At 40.4% G+C, this 27,180-nt stretch overlaps 1 protein-coding gene across 4 annotated transcripts in view; it reads left to right on the top strand.

Annotated features, from left to right (window-relative positions):
• ULK2 (unc-51 like autophagy activating kinase 2) overlaps positions 1-27,180 on the top strand; it is an 89,417-nt gene that overhangs the window by 34,949 nt on the left and 27,288 nt on the right. For 2 of the 4 annotated variants that reach the window (XM_040453084.1, XM_040453080.1), the window contains exons 14-17: positions 12,730-12,790; positions 20,078-20,215; positions 23,691-23,836; positions 25,746-25,826. In XM_040453084.1, coding sequence (XP_040309018.1) covers positions 12,730-12,790; positions 20,078-20,215; positions 23,691-23,836; positions 25,746-25,826 — 426 coding nt within the window. The remainder of the gene's footprint in view (positions 1-12,729; positions 12,791-20,077; positions 20,216-23,690; positions 23,837-25,745; positions 25,827-27,180) is intronic. The other 2 variants (XM_040453083.1, XM_040453081.1) reach the window with 2 other exon arrangements.

Here is a 27,180-nt window from a genome sequence, read left to right as displayed (position 1 = left end):
TTGCTAATTTTATTTATGTCAACATTTTGCCGTTTTGTTTTAGATGTCCTTTTTTAAAGATAAAAATGCTGTAGGTACAGCTAAAGTCCTTGTCCTTATTCTACTCTTGCCAGAGGTAAATTCTTTGTGTCGATTTTTTCTTATACTTCCACATATGCCAGGATCTGTAAATAACATACGGTATTCTTGTGTTTATACAGTTTTTAAGCAAATAGTATAAAGAAGCTTTCTATAGTTTGTTTTTTTATGCATGGTTTTGCTACAAAGCTAGATAGATAGATATATACATATATATATATATATATATATATATATATATATATATATATATATATCTAGGTGTGTGTCTAGTTCATTTTAATATCTGAATCTCACAGTACAACTAAACCACAGTTTGTCTATTTCTGTGCTGATGGTTACCTGGATTATTTCTGTCTTTTCACTATTCAGAATGTATTATAACAGATGTCCTTGGATCAGAGTTCCTTCCACATGGATACTTCAGAAATTTTCAACCTCAAATCTACAAAATATTGGTTCACACAAGTTGTAGCCAGTCAGTAGCCTCTGCCATGCTGCCCCTAATGGTATAATGGTACCTTCTAAAGAAAAGTCTTTACCTGGAATTCATTTTTGTAGATGGAATAAAGTAGGGATCCTATTATTGAATATTCTGTCCTTTCTCTACTGATAGGCAATTCCAGATTTGTCAGAATCAGGTTTATATAAAGGATTAAGGGTTTTTTTTAAGGTTTTCTGTCCCATTGGTCTATTTGTCTATATTATAAATCATTTTTAAATTTCATTTATTTAATTAAAAAAAAATTTTTTTAACGTTTATTTATTTTTGAGACAGAGAGAGACAGAGCATGAACGGGGGAGGGTCAGAGAGAGAGAGGGAGACACAGAATCTGAAACAGGCTCCAGGCTCTGAGCTGTCAGCACAGAGCCCGACGCGGGGCTCGAACTCACGAACCGTGAGATCATGACCTGAGCCGAAGTTGGACGCTTAACCGACTGAGCCACCCAGGCGCCCCACATTTATTTAATTTTTAAATAAATCATTTTTAAATTCATGCGTGTGTGTGTGTGTGTGTGTGTGAGGTAGGGGGGAGAGATTGTGGGGAGGGGTGATGATAGCATTCTTGTATTCTTTGGAATCACTTTGGCTATTCTTGGCCCCCTTTATGCCCATGTAGTTTAAATTTGGCTTGACAAATCCTACAAAAAAAACATTTGGGGATTTTTATGGGAATTGTGTTGATTTTATAAGACCTATTGAGAGGCAGTAAATGATCTTTACAATATTGAATTGTCAAATCAAGAGTATGTGTTTCTCCTTAACATGTTTTGATACATATTTATATTTTCCTACATAAAGGACCTTCACATCTTTTGTTTTATTCTAGTTACCTTTGTTTTTTGTGCTTGTGTAAATATATGAAAACCTTTTTTTTCAAAACTGCTTCTGTTGAAGTCTTTGTGCCTCTAAACCTCAGAGGTCATTTCTTGGTCTTCATCTTTTTGATGTACTTACAGCGTGTGTTATAGTTGGCCACACCCTTCTTTTCAATTGCTAAAAATTTGTTATTTTGAAACGTACATATATTTTTTTCAAAGATTTCATTTTTTTAGAGTAGTTTTAGGTTTATAAGAAAATTGAGAGGAAGATGCAGGTTTCCCCCACACCTCCTGCCTACCTCACCAGAACAGTACATTTGTCACTGAGGATGAGCCTATGTTGACATATCACAATCACCCAAAGTCCACAGTCTACTTAGAATTCATTCTTGTTGTACATCCTGTGGATTTGGAGAAAGGTGTAATGGCACGTTTCCATCATTATAATATACAGAGCATTTCTATTGCCCTAAAAATCTTCCATGCTCCCCACGTACTCCTTGGAAACCATTAATCCCTTTGTCTGTATAGTTTTATGTCACAGTTTATCCATTTACCTTTTGAAGGATATTTTAGTTGCTTCCAAGCTTTGACAATGAAGAATAAAACTACTATAAACATCTGTGTGCATGTTTTTGTGTGAACATAAGTGTGCAACTCCTTTGGATAAATACCAAAGAGCATGACTCCTGGCTGGTATGGTAAGGTCACGTATTGTTTTGTCAGAAAACACCAAACTCTTCCAAAGTGGCTGTGCCATTTTGCATTCCTACCAGCAGTAAATGGGAGTTCCTGTTGCCCCATTACCCCCACCACCATTTAGTGCTGTCAGTGTTCCAGGATTGGGCTGTTCTGATAGGTGTGCAGTGGTGTCTTGTTTTAATTTGCACTTCTCTGATGATGTGGTGTTCAGCATCTTTTCGTATGCTTATTCACTATCCCTATATCTTCTTTGGTGAGGTGTCTCTTAAGATCTTTGGTCCCTTTTTGTTATCTTTTTGTTGAACTTTTTCTTTGGTTTGGTTTGGTTTTTTGTTTTTGTTTTTCATTTTACTGATGGAATTTATTTATTTATTTATTTATTTATTTATTTATTTAATTTTCAAATTTACATCCAAGTTCATTAGCATATAGTGTAATAATGATTTCAGGAGTAGATTGCAGTGATTCGTCCCCTATGTATGACACCCAGTGCTCATCCCAACAAGTGTCTTCCTTAATGCCCCTCCCCCGCTTAGCCCATCCCCCCACCCACAACCCCTCCAGCAACCCTTAGTTTGTTCTGTGTATTTAAGAGTCTCTTATTTTCTCTCCTTCCTTGTTTTTGTATTAGTTTTGCTTCCCTTCCCTTATGTTCATCTGTTTTGTATCTTAAATTCCTCGTATGAGTTAAGTCCTATGATATTTGTCTTTCTCTAATTTCGCTTAGCACAATACCCTCTAGTTCCATCCACGTAGTTGCAAATGGCAAGATTTCATTCTTTTTGATTGCCAAGTGATACTCCATTGTATATATATACCACATCTTCTTTATGCATTCATCCGTCGATGGACATTTGGGCTCTTTCCATACTTTGGCTATTGTCGATAGTGTTGCTGTGAAAGGGGGTACATGTGCCCCTTTGAAACAACACACCTGTATCCCTTCGATAAATACCTAGTAGTGCAATTGCTGGATCGTAGGGTAGTTCTAGTTTTAATTTTTTGAGGAACCTCCATTCTGTTTTCCAGACTGGCTGCACCAGTTTGCATTCCCATTTCTATTGAGCTTTAAGAGCTCTTTGTATATTTGGGATAACAGTCCTTTATCAGATGTGTCTTTTGCAAATATTTTTGTCCAGTCTATGGGTATCTTTCATTTTCTTGATGTTGTCTTTCACAGAGTGGTTGTTTTCAATTTTGATAAGTTAAAATTAATCATTAAATTTAATGATTAGTTAAATTATTTAAATCAATTTATTTCTTTCATGGATTGTGTTTCATGTTGGTATCGTGACACCCAAGGTCCTCTAGGTTTTCTCCTATGTTATCTTCTACAATATTTGTAGTTTTTTGTTTTACATTTAGGTCTATGGCCCATTTTGAGTTAATTTTGTTTGAAAGATGTAAGGTCTATATCTAGATTCTTTTTTTTTGTTCTGTGGATGTCTGATTGTTCTAGCACCATTTGTTGAAGACTGTTTCTGCTCCATTGTATTGTCTTTTCTCTTCTGTCAAAGATCAGTTGATTATATTTATGGGGTCTATTTCTGGTCTCCCTATTCTTTCCGTTGATCTGTTTGTTCTTTTACTAATACAACAGCGTCTTGATTAGTGTAGTTTTATAGTAAGTCTTGAAGTTGGGTAGCGTCAGTCCTCCAACTTTGTTCTTCTCATTCAGTATTGTGTTGGCTATTACGGGTCTTTTGCCTTTTCCATTTAAACTTTAGAATTAGTTTGTCAATGTCCACAAAACAACTTGCTGGGATTTTGACTGGGATTGTATTGAATCTATAGATCAAGTTGGGAAGAACTGACATGTGGACAATATTAAGTCTTCCCAACATAGAGTATCTCTCCATCTATTTAGTTCTTTGATTTCATTCATCAGAGTTTTGTAGTTTTCCTCATAGAGATCTTGTATGTATTTTGTTAGATTTGTACTAAATATTTTCATTTTGTGGGAGGCTGATGTAAATGGTGGTGTGCTGGGGTGCCTGGATGGCGCAGTTGGTTGAGCGTCCAACTTTGGCTCAGGTCATCATCTTGTGGTTGACTTGTTCGAGCCCCACGTCGGGCTCTGTGCTGACAGCTCGGAGCCTGGAGCCTGTTTCCGATTCTGTGTCTCCCTCTCTCTCTGCCCCTCCCCTGCTCATGTTCTGTCTCTCTCTGTCTCAAAAATAAATAAACATTAAAAAAAATTTTTTTTAAATGGTGGTGTGCTTTCAATTTCAAATTTTAGTTGTTTATTACCGAGATAGAGGAAAGCAATTTATTTTTTTTAATATTAACCTTGTATCCTGCAGCCTTGCTTTAATCACTTATTAGTTTGGGAGATTTTGTGTGTGTGTGTGTGTGTGTGTGTGTGTGTGTGTGTGTGTGTGTTGTCAATTCTTTGAGTTTGTTTTTTTTTTACATAAATAATCATGTCACCTGCAAGCAATAGTTTTATGTCTACCTTACCCAGCTGTATACATTTCATTTCCTTTTCTTGACTTATTGCATTAACAGGGACTTCCAGTGCAGTGTTGAAGGAGTGGTAAAAAAGGACATCTTTCACAGATTATATGAAACTGTAATAACCACAGTCCACAAAAAATCAGTGGGGGGAAAAAGAAAGAAAAATGACGTCCTTATCTTCTTACCTGATCTTAGTGGGAAAGCTTGGAGTTTCTCACCATTTAGTATGATGTTAGCAGTAGCTTTTTGTAGATTTTGTTTTATCAAGTTGAAACAGTTCTCCTCCATTCCTAGTTTACCAAGAGTTTTTATCATGAATGGTTATTGGATTTTGTCAAATGCTTTTTCTGTGATTTTCCTTTTTAGTCTATTAATGTGATTACATTAATTTTAGAATGTTGAGCCAGCCTTGCATACCTGGGATAAATCCCATTTGGTTGTGGTGTATATTTCTTTTTATACATTGTTGGATTCAATTTGCTCATGTTTTGTTGGAGATTTTTCTGGGTACTGATGCCCTTATAGAGTGAATTAGGAAATACTGTCTCTGCTTCTATCCTCTGAAAGGAGATTGAAGATAAAGATTTGGTGTAATTTCTTCCTTAAATGTTTGGTAAGAGTTCACCAGAGAACTCATCTGGGCCTGGTGCTTTCTGGTTTGGAAGGTTATTAATTACTGACTCAATTTCTTTAATAGAAATAGGCCTTTATTCAAATTACGTGTTTCTTCCTGAGTGAGTTTTGGCAGATCGTGTCTTTCACGAAATTGGTCCATTTCGTCTAGGCTGTCAAGTTTGTGGACATAGAGTTGTGCATAGTATCCCTTTATTATCCTTTTAATTTCAGTGGGATCTCTTTCTGTTACTGATTGTTAGTTTATTTTTCTTGTGGTCTGAGAATAGACATTGCCTGATTTCTATTTTTTTTAAATTTGTTAAGGTATGTTTTATGGCCCAGAATTTAGTCTGTCTTGCTGAATGTTCCATGTGAGTTTAAAAACAATATGTACTCTGCTGTTGTCGGATGAAGTTGTCTGTAGATGCCAATTATATCTAGGTGATTGACGGCGTTATTGAGTTCAACTATGTCCTTATTGATTTTCTGCCTGCTGGAGCTGTCCTTTAAGAAACATTTTTTTTTTTTAAGTTTATTTGTTTATTTTGAGAGAGAGCATGAGCAAGGAAAGAGCAGAGAAAGAGAGAGAATCTCAAGCAGGCTCTGACGCTGTCAGTGCAGAGCCTGATGCAGGGCTCAAACTCACGAAACTATGAGATCATGACCTGAGCTGGAATCAAGAGTCTGATGCTTGGGGCGCCTGGGTGGCTCAGTCAGTTAAGCGTCCAGCTTCGGCTCAGGTCATGATCTCACGGTTTGTGGGCTCGAGCCCTGCGTCAGGCTCTGTGCTGACAGCTCAGAGCCTGGAGCCTGCTTCGGATCCTGAGTCTCCCTCTCTCTCTGCCCCTCCCCTACTCATCCCCTGTCTGTCTGTCTGTCTGTCTGTCTCTCAAAAATAAACATTAGGAGAAAAAAAGGTCAGGTGCTTAACCAGCTGAGCCACCCAGGTGCCCCTGGATCTGTCCATTTTTGAGGGAGGGGTGTTGAAGTCTCCCAACTATGATAGTGGTTTCACCTATTTCTCCTTGTAAGTTTTTGCCTTACATAGTTTGATGCTCTGTTGTTATGGGCATGCGTACCTGTTGAGTAAGAATTATTATGTCTTCTTAGAGGATCTATGTTTATGTAAACATAAATGTATCACTGTGTAATGCCCTTTTTTATTCCTGATAACTTTGAAGTCTGCTGTGTTGGAGATTAAAGCTATTCCTGCTTTCTTTTGATTAGTGTTAGCATGGTCTATTTTTGTCTACCCATCTACTTTTTTAATCTATGTGTGTTTATATTTAAAGTGAGTTTCTTGCAGACAACATATAATTGGGTTGTGTATTTTAATCCAGTCTGAAATCTGTCTTTTAATAGGTATATTTAGCCCATTGACATTAAAAGGGTTATTGATATAATTAGATTAATATCTAACATATTTGTTAACTGTTTTCTATTCATCATCCTTGTTCTTTGTCCTATTTTTGTCTTCCACTCTTTCTGCCTTTAAATTTTTTTTTTTAATGTTTATTTATTTTTGAGAGAGACAGAGACAGAATGTGAGTGGGCTAGGGGCAGAGAGAGAGGGAGACACAGAAGCAGAAGCAGGCTCCAGGCTCTGAGCTGTCAGCACAGAGCCCGACGCGGGGCTCGAACCCACGAGCTGTGAGATCATGACCTGAGCCGAAGTCGGACGCTCAACCGACTGAGCCACCCAGGTGCCCCTGCCTTTTGTGGGTTTAATTGAGCATTTGTTACTCTATTTTTCTTTCCTTCATATCAGTTATACTTTTTAATTTTTTTTAGTGGTTGTCCTAGAGTTTGCAATATACGTTTGTAACTAATCCAGGCCCACTTTCAAATAAACTGTATCACTTCATGGGTAATGTGAAGTACCTTATAATAATAAAATCCTCATTCCTTCCTGCCATCCCTTGTATCATTGCTGTCATTCATTCCAGTTAAATATAAGCATATGTAAGCATATACGTATATACATAAGACATAAACATTTAGCATACATAACTGAATATACTGATGGTATTATTTTGTCAGCATATCCCCTCAATTTTTATTTGGGAAAGTCTTTATTTTTCTCTCACTTTTTTAAAAAGTTTATTTATTTATTTTGAGAGAGAAAGAGAGCAAGCGTGAGCTAGGGAGGAGCAAAGAGAGAGGAGATAGAGAATCCCAAGCAGGCTCCATGCTGATAGCATGGAGCCTGACTTGGGGCTTGATCCCACGAACCATGAGATCATGACCTGAGTCAGAATCAAGAGTGAGCCACCCAGGAACCCCTTTCCTTCACTTTTGAAGAATAATTTTGCAGGGTACAGAAGTCTGAGTTGGTGGTTTACTTCTCTCAACACTTTAAGTCACTTGACTCTCTTCTTGCTTGCATGATTACTGAGAAGTCAACGTGATTCTTTTTATTTTTATTTTTATTTGTTTTTTATTTTTTTTAATTTACATCCAAATTAGTTAGCATATAGTGCAACAATGATTTCAGGAGTAGATTCCTTAGTGCCCCTTACCCATTGAGCCCATCCTCCCACCCACAGTCCCTCCAGTAACCCTCAATTTGTTCTCCATATTTATGAGTTTCTTCCGTTTTGTCCCCCTCCATGTTTTTATATTATTTTTCTTTCCCTTCCCTTATGTTCATCTGTTCTGTGTCTTAAAGTCCTCATATGAGTGAAGTCCTATGATTTTTGTCTTTGTCTGACTAATTTCACCTAGCATAATACCCTCCAGTTCCATCCACGTAGTTGCAAATGGCAAGATTTCATCCTTTTTGGTTGCCGAATAATACTCCATTGTGTGTGTGTGTGCGTGTGTATATATGTATATGTGTATATGTGTGTGTATACACACACGCACACACACACCACATCTTCTTTATCCATTCATCCATCGATGGACATTTGGGCTCTTTCCATACTTTGCCTATTGTCAATAGTGCTGCTAGAAACATGGGGGTGCATGTGTCCCTTCGAAACAGCACACCTGTATCCCGTGGAGAAATGCCTAGTAGTGCAATTGCTGGGACGTAGGGTAGTTCTATTTTTAGTTTTTTGAGGAACCTCCATACTGTTTTCCAGAGTGGCTGCACCAGCTTGCATTCCCATCAATGTGATTCTTATCTTTGTTTGTAAGTATGGCTTTTTCTTTGGCTTCTTGCAGAATTCTTTTTTCTTTACTTTTGATTTTCTGTAATTTGAAAATGATATGCCTAGGTGTAGTTGTTCTGGGCATTTATCCTGCTTGGAGTTCTTTGAGCTTCCTGAATCTGACATTCATTTAGGGAAATTCTGAGTCATTATCGTTTGAGATATTTCCCTCTGTTCCTTTTGTTCTTTCTTCTCTTTCTGGTAATCCCATTACACATGTTGCACCTGTTGTAGTTGTCCCACAGACTTTGGATATTCTGTTGACTTTTTTAAAAGTCTTTGTTCTTATTCTGTTTGTTTTTCAGTTTTTGAGGATTCTGTCCATATGTTCTTCTTTCCTCAGCTGTGTCAAGTGCACTAATAAGCCTATCACAGGCAATCTTCATTTCCGTTACAGTGCTTTTTAATCTCTAGTGTTTCTTTTTGGTTCTTTGTTAGTATGTCCATCTTTTTTTTATGTTGCTTATGTGTTTTTGCATGCTGTCTACCTTTTCCATTAGGGCCTTTAGCATATTAATCATAGTTTTAAATTTCCAGTCTGATAGTTCTTTTCTTTTTAAAGATATTTTAAAATGTTTTTTATTTAGTTTGAGACAGAGAGAGAGAGATAAAGAGGGTGGAGGGGCAGAGAGAGAGAATCCCAATCAGGCTTCATGCTGTCAGCGCAGAGCCCGATGTGGGGCTCGATGCCACCAACGGTGAGATCACGACCTGAGCGGAAATCAAGAGTCAGACACTTAATCGACTGAGTCACCCAGGTGCCCCTCCAGCCTGATACTTCTAACATCCCTGCCAAGTCTGGTTCTGATGCTTGCTCTGTCTCTTCAAACTGTGTTTTTTGTTGGTTTTTGTTTTTGTTTTTGTTTTGCCTTTTGGTTGGTATGCCTTGTGACTTTTTCTTGATAGTCCTGCATGATGTACTGGGTAAAAGGAACTGCTGTAAGTAGGCCTTTCAGTAAGTAGGAGGGGAAGTAAGTACTAGGCCTGTAGGTACAAGTGTTCTGTAGCCCTGTGATTAGGTCTCAGTCTTTTAGTGAGCCTAGGTCTCTGCTCTGTGGGCATAAAGTGTTTCCCAGTTTCTTTTTCCTGCCTTAGGTGGGACCGGATGGCCGTAGGGGACTGGAGTTGGGCATTTCCCTGCCCCCAGGTCGGCTAGGCTCTGATTAAGTGGTTTCCCCTGAGGGCAGGCCTTGTTCCGAACAGAATGCTCAGACCTTTTTAAAAATGGTCTCTCTTCCGTTATCTCAGCAGAAGCAGAAGGCGATTTTTCTCTGGTATTTACTGTGAGCTTCTGAATTCCTGGAGGCAAATCTGGCAATATTGTGAGCCTCCCTATGACTAGATCCTCCTGGAGTTTTTAACTCTGAGAGTTGTCCACAGTGATCCTCTAGCAAATTGTCAGTCATGGTTCATGTTTTGCCACCCCAGCTCTGTTTCCTCAAGCATTCTGCTGGTAAATCTTATCTCAGATAAGCCACAAGTCCCTGTGTTTGCCTGTCTCTCTAATCCTAGGGCATCGGTTTGCCCTTTGTCCTTGTCTCTCTTTTGGATCCAAGAAGAATTTTTTTTAATGTTTATTTATTTTTGAGAGAGAGAGACAGAGACAGAGTGAGAGTGGGGAGGGGCAGAGAGAGAGGGAGACGCAGAATCCGAAGCAGGCTCCAGGCTCCGAGCTGTCAGCCCAGAGCCCAAGGGGGGGGGGGGGGGGCCCCACGAACGTATAAACGGTGAGATCCTGACCTGAGCTGAAGTTGGACACTTAACTGATTGAGCCACCCCACCTAGGCGCCCACCAAGAAGAATTGTTGATTGTTCAGTCTGTTCAACTTTTTACTTGTTGGGTTGGAATGGCAACTTCCAGGCTTCTTACATGTGAGACTGGGAAGCGGATAAGATTTTTAAAACATCTATACGATTCAAATAAATAAATAAATAAATAAATAAATAAATAACATGTATATGATTTAAAAGTAATAACATAAGACAAATACCTGAGTACAGTCCTCTGATTTTCCTGTCTCTTGTCAGATTTTACATTTTTTTGTCTTATTGCTCTAATTTTATGGAAATTTCCTTGATGTTTTCTTTCACTGAGTTTTTCATTTATCTTCTCATGTTTTAATTTTCAGAAGCTTCCCTCCTCCCTTTGAGAATTGTTCTTATTTCAGGGTGCAATATTTTGTTTTATCTGAGGACATTAATTATATATACATCTTTTAACCTTTCCCTGGAAAATATTTCTTTCTTTTTTTTTTTTTTTTTTAATCTCCCCCAGGTTGTTTGGGAATCTGGTTTTCAGATTGGATTTCCCTCCTTGGATGCTTGGTGGTTGTTGTGTACTCATAATTACGAGTGGAAAATTAGAACATTGTTTGAAAGCTTTGTAAGTGGTGGGTCTTAGGGACACGATATGGCTGAGTCCTTGACTTGCCTTGGAATGCTTCCCTTTTGGAGGGCCATTCACATCTCCCAGAGAAGACTCCCTGATACAATATGGGGGAACCTCTGCTGGCTAAGGATTCTGTCTTCTTGGGTCTCCTAAATCAAATGAGGCTTATATCAACTTTATAGCTTCTAAGTTTTTGTGGCTGTTGACTTTTCTTTTTGCCCTTGTGAGTTTAGGCTCTTCTCTTTTCTCTCCCTCCCCAATGTGGTATCAATAACGATATAATTACTAAAATCTTTTTATGGGAGGTGCCTGGCTGGTTCAATGGGTAGAGATTGTGACTCTTGATTTCAGGGTCAAGAGTTCAAGCCCCACATGGGGCATGAAGACTACTTAACAAAAGAAAACAGAACAAAACAAAAACTCTTTCTGTGGGTGGGTCTTTTTGTCCTTAGGATAATCTCATTAGGGATGTCCAATCAAATTACTGAGCTTTAAAGTCACTTGAAAGAATTCCCTTCTGGTGACAATACAGATATGTTGACATATGGTTATGAATGGCAAAACATTATAGTGGTTTGCTTTTGATTTCTAGGGATATTTTTTCTTTTGATTTTATTTTGTTTCATAATTATGTATGGTTCCAAACTCAAAGCTAAAAAATGAAGTGCACTTAGTGAAACGTAGCTTCTATCTCTACCCCATCTGCCCTGTTCCCATGTCGGCAGCTATTTTCTTTAAAATAGATACCTTGCTTCCTCACTTCTCTTTATTCTTTTACCGTGATTTATTTTCCTTTGTATTTCTTATCATGCCTGACACTGTTACCTTCTTTCACTGATAGAATGTAAGCTTCAAGAGAGCAGGGACTTGAGATGTGCTAAAATAAATACATTTCTCAAATCTTATTTAGGGCCATTCAAAGGGATATTTGTGTTGATTTTTCCCCCCTTTTGGGTATAGGTTAGCTGTGTACTTTTTAAAAAATTGATATTATTTGCTGTGTCATATCAACACATTAATTATGCCTTCACAGCCATTTATCTATCTATCTATCTATTTATTTATTTATTTAAAGTTTATTTCTTTTGAGAGAGGAAGAATGTGCGTGAGTGGTGGAGGGGGAGAGAGGGGGAGAGAGAGAGAATCTCCTCACTGTCAGTGCAGAGCCTGACTCAGGGCTTGAACTCACAAACCATGAGATCATGACCTGAGCTGAAATCAAGAGTCGGACGCTTAACCAGCTGAGCCACCCACACGCCCCACGTTTACGGCCATTTAAAATCACACAGGCAATGTGATAGAGTGGACATACCAGTGAAAAGGAGTGAGGGGCCCCTGCGTCTGAGCCCAGCTCTGTTCCCACATACAGATGATGTAGGAGTAGGTGACGATGGCCTGTGGCATGTGCTGCCGTGGCTGAGAAGCCCCAGCTTCCACATCTCGCTCAACAACCATTCAGGACACAGGAGTGCTTGTTATGCAGGAGGATGGGGGTGCTCCAACACTGGTGTGAACTAGACTTTGTTTGCAGTCCGTTGTGCTAGAATGTGACATGTGTGTTCTGAAAATGACCACAGTCTGAAAATATTGCTCAGTAAAAACCACCGAGTTTATGGGCAAATTGGAATTGGAGGCATAATACTCCAGACATTGGTGAGTGACATATTAAAAAGAACACGATTGAAACGTTAGCACAGTTTTCCCGTGCGTGTTAGATGGTGGAGAAATACATGTCACTGAAATAAATATGACACTTTGCCTCGTAAGACCGGATTGTTTCCAGAAACGGGCGTTGAAGAGCTGCGGGCTGTGCATTCAGCTGGGTGCAGCGTCTTCAGTGTTTCTCCTCGCGGTTTTTACCTGCTTTTACTCATGGAGGAAACTGCAACATAAGCAAGTGGTCAATTTGTGTTGTGCTCAGATTTTTCCTAATGATCATGTTGGAACAAGTTACGTCTTGTGAGCAGATGGTCGAGCAGAACTGACAGTATTTTCCTCTCTCTCTTTTAGATGACATGCCAATGGGAGCTGCTGGCAAGCGTGCTTCAAACGAGTTCTTGGTGTGTGGAGGGTATGTTTACGTATATTAAATGAAAAGATTGCTCTCATTTTGAATTTTGTGAGGAAAGTTAGGGGACTTTGTGTTCCTGATTCTTAAAATTTAGTTTCACAATGTGTCGTTTTTTGTAAACAAAGTTTAAATTGTGGCAAAACACATGAAATCTGTCATCTTGGCGTATTTAAGCTTACAGTGTAGTAGCGTTAAGTATATTCACGATGTGGTGCAACCACTCTCCAGAACTTTTTCGTCTTGCAAAAGTCAAACCCAGTACTCATTATGTAATAGCCTTCCCCATTTCTCCCATCCCTAGGCACTGGTAACTACCATTCTGCTTTCTGTTTCTATGGATGTGACTATTTTATATACCTCAAAAAAGTAGGATATACAACACGTGTCTTTTTGTGACTGGCTTCATTCAGTCATCGTAATATCCTCAAGGTTCATCCATGTTACAGCATGTGTCAGAATTTCCTTTTTAAGGCTGAATCATATTCCATTCTACACACATACCGTATTTTCTTTATCCATTCTTCTTTCAACGGACAATTATATTTCTTCTACCCCTTGGCTATTGTGAATACTTCTGCTATAAATGTGAGTGTGCAGATACCTGTTTGAGACCCTGCTTTCAGTTATGTTGGATATATACGCAACAGTGGGGTTGCTGGATTCATATCATATTAGAAGTGTTTGTGGAGCTGCCATACTGTTTTCCTCCGTGGTTGTACCATTTTACGTTCCTACCAACAGTATACAAGGGTTCTGGTTTCTCTACATCTTCAGTAGCACTTGTTACTTCTTTTTTTTTTTGGGTGTGAGGTAATAGCTCATTGTGGTTTTGATTTGCAATTCTGTTAATGATCAGTGGTTTTGAGTGTCTTTTCATATACTTGTTGGCCATTTGTATGTCATTGGTTGTAGAGTTGTAGGAGTTCTTTATATATTTTGGATATTAACCCTTTATCAGATATATGATTTACAGATATTTTCTCCCATTCCAAAGATTGTTTTTCCAGTCCTTTGAGCATAGAAGTTTTAGAATTTTATGTAGTCTCATTTGTCTATTGTGTGTGTGTGTGTGTGTGTGTGTGTGTGTGTGTGTGTGTTTAGTGTCATATTCAAGAAATCATTGCCTAATCCAATGTCATGAAGCTTTTCTCCTATGTTTTCTTCTAGGAGTTATTGTATTGTATTTTAGAGACCAAGCAGGAGAGAAGGGTGGGGCGGGGGGGGGGGGGGGCGGAGAGAGACTCTTAAGCAGGCTCCGTGCTCAGTGTGGATCCCAACATGGGGCTCGATCCCACAACTCTGGGATTGTGACCTTTGCCGAAATTAAGAGTCAGATGCTCAACTGACTGAGCCACCCAGGTGCCCCACTGAATGTATTAGTTCTAAAGGCTTTTTGTGTGTGAAATCTTTAGGATGTTCTATATTTAAGATCATGTTTCCATGAACAAAAATATTTTACTTTTTCCATTCAAATTTGAATGCCTTATATTTCTTTTTTTTTTTGTGCCTAATTGCTCTGGCTAAGAGTTGAATAGAAATGATGAGAGCAGGCATCCTTGTCTTGTTCCTGATCATAGAGAAAAAGCTTTCAGTCTTTAACCATTGAGTATGATGTTAATTGTGGGCTTTTTATATATGGCATTTATTATGTTGAGGTAATTTTTTTCAATTCCTAGTTTGTTGAATGCTTTTTTAAAAATTGTTTTTATTTAGAGAGAGAGAGCACACAAGCTGGGGAGAGGAGCAGAGGGAGGGAGAGAGAGAGAATCTTAAGCAGGCTCCACATTTAGCACGGAGCCCAGTGAGGGGCTCAGTCTTAGGACCCTGGGATCATGACCTGAGCTGGAAGAGTCAGATACTCGACCAGCTGAGCCCCCCAGGCACCCCTGTTGAATGCATTTTATCATGAAAGGATGTTGGGATTTTGTCCAGTGCTTTTTTCTGCATAAATTGAGATAGTCCTGTGGTTTTGGTCCTTTCTATTGATGTAGGTGTGTTATAAATCACATTTGGTCATGGTTTATGATCCTTTTAATGTGTTGTTGAATTTGGTTTGCTAATATTTTGTTAAGGATTTTTTTGCATCAAATTTCATAGGGGAAATTGTGCTGTAGTTTTTTGTTTTTGTAGTATCTACGTGTGGTTTGGTATTAGGATAATGCTGAACTCATGGAATGAGTTTGGGAGTATTTCCTCCTCTTTAATATTTTGGATGAGTTTGAGATGTTGATCTTTCTTTCTTTCTTTCTTTCTTTCTTTCTTTCATTTGTTTAATTTTTAAAAAAAAATTTTTTTTTCAACGTTTATTTATTTTTGGAACAGAGAGAGACAGAGCATGAACGGGGGAGGGGCAGAGAGAGAGGGAGACACAGAATCGGAAACAGGCTCAGGCTCTGAGCCATCAGCCCAGAGCCTGACGCGGGGCTCGAACTCCCGGACCGCGAGATCGTGACCTGGCTGAAGTCGGACGCTTCACCGACTGCGCCACCCAGGCGCCCCATTTATTTAATTTTTGAGAGAGAGACTGAATGAAAGTGTGGGAGGGGCAGAGAGAAGGAGACACAGAATCCGAAGCAGGCTCCAGGCTCTGAGCTGTCAGCACAGAGCCCCATGGGGGGCTCGAACTCACAAACCACGAGATCATGACCTGAGCCGAAGTCCAACGTTTAACCAGCTGAGCCACCCATGCACCCCTGATGTTAATTCTTTAAATGTTGGGTAGAATTCACCAGTGAAAGTCTTAGGCTTTTTTTGGTGTTGGAAGGTTTTTGATTACTGATCAAGTCTCCTTAGTTATGGGTCTGTTCAGATTTTCTCGTTCTTTATCATCCAGTCTTGGTAGCCTGTGTGTGTGTAGAAATGTATACGTTTCTTCAGGTTATCCAGCTTGTTGACAAGTATTTTGCTATTTCTTAAGATTTGTTTTGTGACCTAATGTGTGGTCTATCCTGGAGAGCGTTTCGTGTATACCTGAGAAGAACGAATGTTCTTCTGTTGGTGGGAGGAGTGCTCGGTGTGTGTCTACAAGATCCAGTTGGTCTAGAGTGTTGTTCAAGCCCTGGTTCTTTATTGATCTTTTATCTGGTTGTTCTATCCATTATTGAAAGTGGGGGTACAGCTATTATTATGGAATTCTCTATTTCTCCCTTCAATTCTGTCAGTATTTGCTTGATCTATTTGGGAGAGCTGATGTTTGGTGCATAAATATTTATAATTGTTATATTTTTCTGGTTAAGTGACTCTTTAATCATTATATATTATGTCCTTTTTTGTATCTTGTAACAGTGTTTGACTGAAAGTCTTTTTTGTCTGATATTATAGCTGTGCCTGCTCTCTTCTGGTTACCATTTGCATGGGATATTCTTTCACTTTCAGCCTAATAGGGAAAGATAGATTACTGTCATTTTGTTACTTTTATGTATATCTTGAGGCTTTTTGGTCCCTCATTTCCTCTCTTGCTACCTTTCTTTGTGTTTTGTTGACCTTGTTGTAGTGACATGCTTCAGTTCACATTTCCTATCGTGTGTATTCTATAGATATATTCTTTGTGATTACTATTGGGACTACATGAAATATCCTAACAGTTACAACAATCTCATTTAACTGATAACTTCAATTGCCTGCAAAAACTCTACTCCTGGGGCGCCTGGGTGACTCAGTTCGTTAAGTGTCCGACTTCAGCTCAGGTCATGATCCCACAGTTCGTGAGTTCGAGCCCTGCATCAGGCTCTGTGCTGACAGCTTGAAGCCTGGACCCTGCTTTGGATTCTGTGTCTCCCTCTCTCTCTGCCCCTCCCCTGCTCTCTCTCTCTCTCTCTCTCTCTCTCTCTCTCTCACACACACACACACACACACACTCTCTCTCTCTCAAAAATAAATAAACATTAAAAAAATATTTTAAAAAACCCTCCTAATGGAGAGTATGGGAGTACACTACCCCCATTTATGTTATTGATGTCACAAATGGCATCTTTATATGTTCCTTTTTCTTGTAAATTTTTTTAAATGTTTTTGAGAGAGAGAGAGAGAGCATGAGTAGGGGAGGGGCAGAGAGGAAGACAGAATATGAAGCAGACTCCAGGCTCTGAGCTGTCAGCGCAGAGCCGGATGTGGGGCTCAAACCCACAATCTGTGAGATCATGAGCTGAGCCAAAGTCAGACGTTTAGTCAACTGAGCCACTCAGGCACCCCATGTGTTTCTAATAATATCATAGATTTATGGGCTTTGGGGTACTTTTGTCTCTTACATGGTATATAAGAATTGGGACATGCTGATTTTTTTTTTTTTTTTAATTTTTTTTTCAACGCTCATTTATTTTGGGGACAGAGAGAGACAGAGCATGAACGGGGGAGGGGCAGAGAGAGAGGGAGACACAGAATCGGAAACAGGCTCCAGGCTCCGAGCCATCCGCCCAGAGCCCGACGCGGGGCTCGAACTCACGGACCGCGAGATCGTGACCTGGCTGAAGTCGGACGCTTAACCGACTGTGCCACCCAGGCGCCCCTGGGACATGCTGATCTTAAACGAGAGGGGAAAACAGTGATAGCAGGACTACATAATGGCTCTGAAAGCTTCTCTTCTGTCATCGGTCTGTTTCCCTCTGGTTTGAGAACAGCATGTCCTAACTGGGAGCTGTTCTTTCACCCTACCTCCCGGGATTTGTGGCAGGAGTGCCCACACCAGGGAGTATAGAAATGGGTCCAGAGAGAGGTAGTGAGTATTTTGGAAACAAAAAACAAAAAAACACTCTACCATAAGATATTAAGTGCAGGTGAAAACAGAAATTACTAAAAATACATTGAAATTATGCTGTATGCAAAAATAAAATGGTTTGATGCAGGTACAAGACATATTGTTTGTGAAGTCGTTAAAACTTTGCACCTCCGTATCCCAAACTGTCATCTCATATGCCAGTCTATGCAATGTTGGTAGTAGTAGGTCTCATTCTTCCTCGGAGCCTCACTTTTGTTGAAAGTAGTTTGAAATATTTAACCTAAGTCTTTCCAGGAAAATTTCTGACCCCTAGATAAAAATGACTCATTTCCGTAAAATAAACGTGTATTGTATTTTGGGCAGCCTGCTTAGTCTTTCTAGTATTCCATGCAGGTCAAACGTGACTTTGCACATAGAGAGTCCTCTGAACTGCTTTACTTAGGGGGGGGTGGGGAGGCTGTGCTGGATACTCAGGGCATGCATAGACCTTCCCTCTCCTCATCCTGAGCTTAGGGAGTCAAGTAATGGTTAAATATTGATATTAATATAAAGCTAGACAGAAATTTGGCTTCAGTGGTCTTAGCTAGCTGGTGCTCTGGGGATTTCTCCTGGGAAGACTTTGTAGACTGAGCAGGTCTGCTTGAAGGTTCTGTCCAGAGACTGTCGGAGACCACATTTCCAGAACACCTGTCATGGCTGCTTATCTCCTCATATGCTGGGAGAGGATTGCTTAGGATTCCCTGAGAGAGGTGCTTTGAATTATGTATGAAGTTGCTCAATTTATATCATAGGGTACTCTTACTCAGCTTCTAATTTCCCTTTGGTGAAAAGATATTAGAACTTGACGATGTATGTGTTAAAAGAAATTCCCAGATGTACTTGCTTCACTAAGTCTTTACTAACTCATTGAATTGAGACAGTAGGAATGAACATTTGTTCATTCACATTCTGATCTTTGATGGCCGTGCTGGCTATTGTCTTACTGAGGAACTTAGGCTCTCAGGCCTGTGCGAGCTCTGGGTTGCAGGCTCCACAGTTGGTTAATGAAGTCTTGTAAACCTGTTTAGTTTCCGCTAGTAGAAGTTTTTGGTTTTGTTTTGTTTCATTTTCAGGTTGTAGGTAAACTTCACAATCAGATATATAGATATTAAAAACACACATTATTGTATTTAAAAGATACTTAACATTACGCTTGACACTAATGTATGTGTCACCTGTACTTCAATATGGATGGATGGATGGATGGATGGATGGATGGATAAATGAATACACGACAATGAGAATTACCTAAATGGAAAAATAGAGTGAGCTTATAGACAAAAAGCTAGAAACAACAGTCCTGACTGTAGCGTGGTTCACACTAAAGGTTTAGTTTTCTTGCAAGATGAGAAGTCAAAATAAATAGCTATTGTCTTCGTTTCTTTGGCTCAAGGAAGTTGTCTCCAATTCTTTTGGCCTGTTGTTCATAGTTCAAAGGTAGTTGCTGAAGCTCCGGCAAGCATACCCACAGTCCAGGCAGGAGGAAGGAGGAAGGAGGAAGAGTGGATCGAAGACTTCCACTTACATCTCATTGACCAGGAAAGATATATGACTACTCATGGCTGCAAAGGAGTCTGGGATGTGTCATAATTTCACTGAGCAAATTGCCATCTTCCATAAAATTTGAGTTCTGCTAGTCAGAAAGAGTGGGTGAATGGATATTGGAGAAAGCAACTAACATCTCTATTAGAGATGAGATTTTATTTAAATATGAAATGCTCTAATATTTCAAAAGCTCTCAAGTGACACTTTAGATGAATATCATATTGTTTGTTAGATAAGTATACAGTCTCTTGATATCTGTAATATTGTAATTTGAGAAAAAGTATTAGATTCATGTGGCTTTTTTGGACTTATAGGAGGACAGAAAAATGAAATAAATCATCTTTTAAGGCCCGGTATTGTCACTGATGTGTGAAGACAGGTTGCAAATTGAATTGAAAGTCATCCAAGGACATCCTGTTTCTGAATTTATGAAAATCAAGGGGAGAGGCTGTCACAGAAACCCAGTACTAACACCTCACCATGTGGGCCTCAGATCAATAATGTGCTTTGAGAGTTGTACAGTGTTGTTTGCAATCTTTTTAGAAGTCAGAAGTTCTTTGGGAATGCTTACTGCATTCATAACTTTTGTAAACATTCCTGTCATCTTTGCTCATGAACTTCCTGTTCTTTTACCCAGCATATTTTCCTAGAAATATTTTTTTTCTCTCACATAATAACGAATAGCAGAATGTGAGCAGATGAAACTGAGTTTTGCCAACCTACGGACTTTTCCTATTGTCGTAGAGGAATGTTTTTCCAGTTTTTGTTAGAATTCTTCGTCCTCAATAAGCATCTGAATGTCTGGAGAGTCTTTTAAATGACTAATGTGATTTTCTGTGCCTTATTTTTTGAGATGATCATTTTTTATTCACATAGAAGCGATCGTTTGGCCCCTTCTAGAATCTTCTCTAAATATCACCAATGTGTCAAATGAAAGAAAAACAGGCTTACTTGGATTTCTTGCCTTTTTCAATAAATTACGGTTGCAGGCAGTGCCAGCCTACCGTGTCCCCTCACAGTGAGACGGCACCAATTCCGGTCCCTACTCAGATAAGGAATTATCAGCGCATAGAGCAGAATCTTACATCTACTGCCAGCTCTGGCACAAATCTGCACGGTTCTCCAAGGTAAGCTAGCGTTCTCTTTTCTTCCTTTTCTTTTAAAAAATGTGTTGTTATTATTCAAAGATCTGTTACCTTCCGGGGCACCTGGCCGGCTCAACTGGTGGAGCATGCGACCTTTGATCCAGGGGTTGTAAGTTCAAGCCCCACGTTGGGTGTCGAGATTACTTAAAATCAAAATCTTTAAAAAAAAAAAAATGTATCCTTAGAAATAGGAAAGAGACTGCGTCCATAAATTGGTACAAAGTGTTTTTGAAAATAATCAAAATCAAAAAGACCTCTTGGATGTTATAAAATATAACTGAAATAGATAAAAATAAATGTTGGAAGACAAAGTTGAGGCCGTATCTGAAATAGGTGAATCAAATAAAGAAGGTGGAAACTATGAATAAAATATATTCTTCAGGGGTGCCTGGGTGGCTCAGTTGCTTAAATGTCTCTTTCTCTCTCTCTTTTTTTTTAATGTTTGTTTATTTTTGAGAGAGGGCAAGCGTGAGCCTGGCGGGGCAGAGAGAGAGAGAGAGAGAGACAGAGGATCTGAAGTGGGCTCTGTGCTGACAGTGGTGAGCCTGATGCAGGGCTCGGACTCAGGAGCCACCAGATCATGACCTGAGCCAAAGTCGGATGCTCAACCAACTGAGCCACCCAGGCACCCCAGGTGTCTGTCTCTTGATCTCAGTTCAGATCTTGATCTCAGGGTCATGAATTCAAGCCCCACACTGGGCTCCACACTGGGCATGGAGCTTGCTTAAAAACAAAAAAAAAAGAAAAAATCTTCAAGTGTTGATTAATGTAGGCATTCCAGAAAGAACAAGTAAAATGGTGAAGAAGAAAATTTCCAGGAAATAATCAAGAGAAAGTTTTCCAGGATTGGAGAACACAAGATTTTAAGTTAAAAGGGCCCACCTAATGTAGAGCTCAGTGAATGGAAGAAGATTCATAGGATGTAAACTGAGAAAACTTCTACAAAGAGCATTTTGGCAGTATCTGTGAAGATTATTAACGGATGTATCTTTTGAACCCAGCACTCTAACTTCTGGCAATTTATTCTATGGATATACAGTCCTTGCCTGTGGATGAAATTACATATACACAGGTCGTTAATTGTTACAATAGCAAAGGATGAGAAGTAAGCCAAGTTCCCACCAGTAAGTGACTGCTGTAAGGTCCACCTGTGACAACAGAGCACCTTCCATAAAAAGAGGAAGGAAGCTCTCTGTGCACTAAGGTAGAAACATTTCCAAGGTATTTTATAAAATGAAAAAAGCAAAGTGATAACAGGATTAGCAGTGGTTTCCAAAGTGTGGTTCATGTGTGGCTCCCTTCCAGAAGGTCCATGAGGTCAAACCTGTTTTCATAATGACACTGGGACATCGTTTGCTTTCTCTCACTGTGTGGACACGTGGACATGCACTGATGGTGCAAAAGCAATGACGTGCAAATTGCCGGTGCCTTAAAATGCATCACGGTGGTGGCACCCAACCACACTGTGAGTTTTTGTATATTTTGCCACCAGCACTGTGGTACCAAGGAATTTCTTTAATGAAGCCTGCAAAGTTATTATTTCTCTTTGGAAATCGCCACCTCGAGTGGCATGTGGGCATAAAGCACTGTTGCAGCAGATTGGAGGAGTTCTCTTAAGGAGAAGCTCTCGTGTGATTCAGTTGCAAGCTGAACCATAGCCCCTTTTTCACGGAGCGCCGTGTTTTCGTGAAAGAGCAACTGACAAACTCCAGCTGTGGGCGTCTGGCGGCTCATGAGCCAAGTCTGCCACCACCTAGAAAATAAGTATCGTGAAATGTGAGCTCTTGAGCAAAAATTAGAGTTTTTGAAAACTCTTGATTCACTGCTGTGATCTTGACAGCTTCTGCTATGCCTTGACAGCCACTTCTGTTAAGGTTTGTGGTGATATTTTGGTATGAATGTGACTTTTTGATACCCTGTGATGTGGTCGACATTTGGAATACCAACCAACATTTTTCAAGTGACCGAATGTTTAAAAACCATGCATAGATAAAATACCCAGTCCAGGGGCTCCTGGGTGGCTTAGTTGGTTGAGCGTCCAACTTCGGCTCAGGTCATGATCTCATGGTTTGTGAGTTCGAGCTCTGTGTCGGGCTCAAAAGAACAAGATCCAGTCCAAGTACAAGGGACTTTGCAAAAGATTAGAGTCTAATGTAATGGAGTACAAGATTTCATTGAAGTAGTTTCAGATTCTACATTGCAGCTAATCTTTTTTAAATGTCCATTTGCTGAGTTTTGGTATAGTATCAAAGATGAGCATCACAATTATTTGAAAAGGCTACCAAAATATTCCTCCTTTTTTTGAGGAGGAAGGCTGTATAAGGCTGTATTTTCTTCATGTACATCCCCCCATATGTACTGTGTTACATAAAAGATTGAATGCAAAAACCAGTATGAGAATCCAACTGTCTTCTATTGAGCCAGACATAAGAGATCTGAAAAAATGTAAAACAATGCCATGCTTCTCATGAATGTATTTTATTTGGAAGATGTAATTAATTTTCATAATCTTATGTTACATGTAATAAGTTTGTTACTTTTAGTGAATTACTAGTTACAAAATTTTTTCAGTTTTAACTTCTCATACAGTAAATATCAATAGGTATAAGTTGCATGAACAAAAACTCTGGGATATTCAGTAATTTTTAGGAGTATAAAGGGAACCTCAAACCAAAAAAAAATGAAAATAGTTAAATCAAGATGGAAGTAAGATTTTATTTTCAGTCTGTTTGCTTGTGTGTAAATTAAGGAATTCTGGAAGGATATGTTAGAAACTGGAAATAATGGTAACCTTTGGAGTAGGATTGAGGAAATGTTGAGAATCAGGCAGACAGGGTACAGGATGGGAGGGAGACTTCGCGCCATGTAATTTTATACATTTTACATTTGTTCCATGTGACCGTATCATATATTTTAAAAAATTCTGGGTAGCTCGGTTGGTTAAGCGTCTCACTCTTGGTTCCGGCTCAAGTCATGATCTCACGGTTTCATGAGTCCGAGCCCCACGTTGGGCTCTGTGCTGACGGCGTGGAACCTGCTTGGGACTCTCTCTCTCTGCCCCTCCCCCACTTGCTCTGTCTCCGTCTCTCTCAAAAAAATAAACTTTTAAAAAAGAAAATTCTAGGGGCGCCTGGGTGGCGCAGTCGGTTAAGCGTCCGACTTCAGCCAGGTCACGATCTCGCGGTCCGTGAGTTCGAGCCCCGCATCGGGCTCTGGGCTGATGGCTGAGAGCCTGGAGCCTGTTTCCTATTCTGTGTCTCCCTCTCTCTCTGCCCCTCCCCCGTTCATGCTCTGTCTCTCTCTGTCCCAAAAATAAATAAACGTTGAAAAAAAAAAAAAAAAAGAAAATTCTATTCCATGGCAGGTTGTCAGGAAGTTTTAGAAAGAAAAAAAAAAAAAGACAGAAATAGAGTCCTAGAACCTGCCAAAGAGGGAACAATTTTATTTTTCTTTTCAGATCTGCAGCGGTACGAAGGTCTAACACCAGCCCTATGGGCTTCCTCCGGCTGGGATCCTGCTCCCCGGCACCAGCAGACACAGTGCAGACAGTTGGACGGAGACTCTCCACTGGGTCTTCCAGACCTTATTCACCTTCCCCTTTGGGTAAGGAGAGCAGAGCTGTTGTTTTCAACTTTTTTTATTCGCTGTGACAAATCTGACGTGACGCTCTTTATGTCAGTCGTGACGGTGGCTCGCGACGACAGTGACTCGCAGCTGGTGGGGAGCCATATCCTTCCCCCAGCTCCACCGTATACCTGGCCCCCGCCTGAGCATCTCTGTGTAAATTTGTTAGGACCGCTACTGGAAATGTAATAATAAATGAGCCTTATGGATAAAAAGTCTCTCCACTGGGCTTGGGCTGTAAACACACAACCGCGGAAACCCTAGAGGAAAGTACATGAAAGGCCTACCCACTCAGCACTCCGATTTACGAGGATTAGAAGACAATCGTGTACCTTGCATGCTGGCTCGTGTTCTCCAGAGGCCTCCCAGCTCTGGGAGGAAGATGGTAGCGGCTTCGTCACGGATCTTTCCACCTCTCGTGGAAACCGTACGCAGGGCAAGGGGAATGCTAGAACAAGCAGGGACGCAGCAGCAGCAACAAACCAAAAAGCGAACTTTAAACCACAGTTTCGGTGGAATCGAGAGAGAAAGTGCTCCAACTTCAGGATATAAGCAAGAGAGGCCAAAGCCGCTGAGGTGGCAGAGTGCGTGAGAGACCTCACCGGTGTGGTGGGGAGGGGCAGGGGCTGCAGAGAGGGCCCGGGCAGCAGGTCTTAAGGCCTCGTGGTGCCCCCCCCCACCCCCGCAAGGTATATGAATGTATTTATATATTTTTTACTTCTAAAAGAAGAGGGCCCCACCCTCAGGCAAAGCTGCTGGAGTAAGAGTGAGGGCACGTGAGGAAATTTCAGGAGGAGGCGGAGTGAGAAGGATGGAAGGTGGTGCCCAGGAGCCCTGATTCAAAAAAACACAAAACCATAATGATAGTGTTTTTAAAAATTTATTTCTCCACCTCACCTGCAATGGTTTTGAGGCTGTTTCTTAGCTGAAAAATCTTCCCCAAACAAAATCCTGGCCCTCCTTCACCCCCTCAGCAGCGCTTGGGGCACTTCAGGGTCTCCGGAGACAAGGTCCAAGCCTTATGCTTGCACTCAAGGAAAAGGCCCTTCCTCGGGACCTAAGCGTCGCCTGCCCGCCTAGCTACTGGGTCAGTGCCTTTTTGTTTTCACAGACCCATGTCTCCTGTCTGCTTAAACTCCCTGGGCCTTCTCAGCGCTTCCTCCTGTTAGTTTGGGTTCTCAGAGGTGGATGCAGAGAAGGTAGCTGCAGGAACGTGCTAGAGTGACTCAGGAGACACCTGTGATGGATCTGGGGTCGGGGGCAGCAGGAATCTGGGGGAGCCCCTTCAGATCACCTTGCAGGTCTGACTCCTCGGAGGGGGCGAGGAAGCTAGGAGGCGTGGGCGGGGGCGTCTTGACTAGCGTGAGCTCTCGGAACCTTTTAGCCAGGCCCAAGGGACGCCCCCAAACACTGCATTGTCCAGGTTCCCTGACCTGCTGGAATGACCTGAATTAGTGCCTCGCCCACATGCGGTTGGTCACTGTCTGGGAGCAGCCCTGGGGAACTGGCCTTGTCAGGAGCCTCAGGGATGGGGTGGGTGCAGAGGGACAGCAGCTGGGCTGTGAGTCAGCTGTGCCCCCTGCGGCTCCACCCGCCTCAAACACTGCAAGCTCTTGGTACTTCTCTGTCTTAAGTGACCTACCTGTTAACAGGCTTTAATTTGTTTACGTGGCTTCCTTTCCTGGTGATCTTGTTTCAAGGCAGAGTATATGGTAGGGTGCCCAGCACCCAGCACATGGGTCGCTCAGTAAGTGTCAGCAGAAATAAATCTTTGCCTTATCAAATTTGGTGAACTATGATGTACTGTGCAATTTGTGCATGTGTTACCTGTTTCCGTCCTTCGTTGGTTTTGAATCATTTCTCCTTTTCCCCATTTCCCCGTTCATAGTTGGTACCATTCCTGAGCAATTTAGTCAGTGCTGCTGTGGGCATCCTCAGGGTCATGAATCCAGGAGCAGAAACTCATCAGGTAGGAAATATATTTGGTGTACTAATAATTTTAATCCTGTTGTAAGTGGATTTGTGTTATGTTTCTCTAGTCTTATCAAAAGAATAGAACGGGCGTGAAATATTTTATCTGTTATCCTACTGTTTAGAATCTTGGTCTCATATGTTTTAGTGTATCATCCAATCCACAAAGTATTTCTCTTTGGGTAGATGATTCTTTTATGAAAGTAAGTCTTGGAAGTTAAGTAACTGAGCTAAATTTTGGTCATTGTCACAAAGATCATGAAAATCAATCTAGAAAATGAAATTTCATTGTTTTGATTACTACTATTCTAGATAAGAGCTACCTGAGATAAACAGGAAATAGAGATGTTTATTTGCTTTATTATATAATATGTATATGCCTGAAAAGATGTGTGTAAATCACTTTTGTAAGTCAAGGTTTATTGTATGTGCATTTGAAGAGTTGGCCAATTAAAGGAATCCTGTGGTACTTAGAATATCACTCTTTTCTTAGTTTTTCATATTTTGTGTTTCCCTAAAAATAAGTCTTAGGTAACTTTCTCCAAATCATAACATTTTGCTGTTAATTTTATTTACTTGTGTGTATATATGTGTACATATGTACACATGGGTACGTATACGTGCATATACACACACACATACACACGGCAGTGCCCAGTTCTGAAAGATAAAATCCCAGATTTAGGAAGAGAGTAAGCTAGGAGTGGGCAATAGCAGCAAAAGCTCTAATTTCTTTTTGGGAAGATGATGGTTATGGGTCACCAAGGAGATTTATAGATCCTTAGCATTATTGGTGGTAGTGTGGCTTGCAAGAAGCTCCAAAGAATTTGTAACTGAAGCTCCAGGCTTATGTAGTAGACCTTAAATTGGCCACAACAAGGTTTGTGTGGGGAATTCTCTTGCTGCTGCCAACTGTTTCCCATATCAAAACCCTATTTCGGGGCACCTGGGCGGCTCAGTGGCTTGAGCATCTGACTCTTGATTTCAGCTCAGGTCATGATCTCGTGGGATCAAGCCCCACATCAGGCTCTATTCTGACAGCCTGGAGCCTGCTTGACATTCTCTCTCTTCTCTCTCTCTCTGCCCCTCCCCTGCTCATGCTCATATGTGTGTGCTCGCTCTCTCAAAGAAAACCCCAAAAAGATCCTATTGATATGGTGTGCTCTTGATATGATGTGCCCTTAAGAGGCAAGAATCTGTGGACAAGTGTTTTCTTTGTAGAGAATATGGACTTTTTAGGTTATAAGTGAATTTCACTAATAAAACTGATAAAAGAATTATCCATAAAAATGAATTAGCTTGTTATTTTTAGACAAGTAAAATAAAATCCTAGAAAACTGTATTATCTAATT

Source organism: Herpailurus yagouaroundi, unplaced genomic scaffold (assembly GCF_014898765.1).
Source record: "Herpailurus yagouaroundi ecotype Mexico unplaced genomic scaffold, PumYag 208, whole genome shotgun sequence".
Taxonomy (NCBI): domain Eukaryota; kingdom Metazoa; phylum Chordata; class Mammalia; order Carnivora; family Felidae; genus Herpailurus; species Herpailurus yagouaroundi.
Note: the sequence above shows the minus strand (reverse complement) of the source record. Positions and strands in the feature narration are given on the sequence as shown.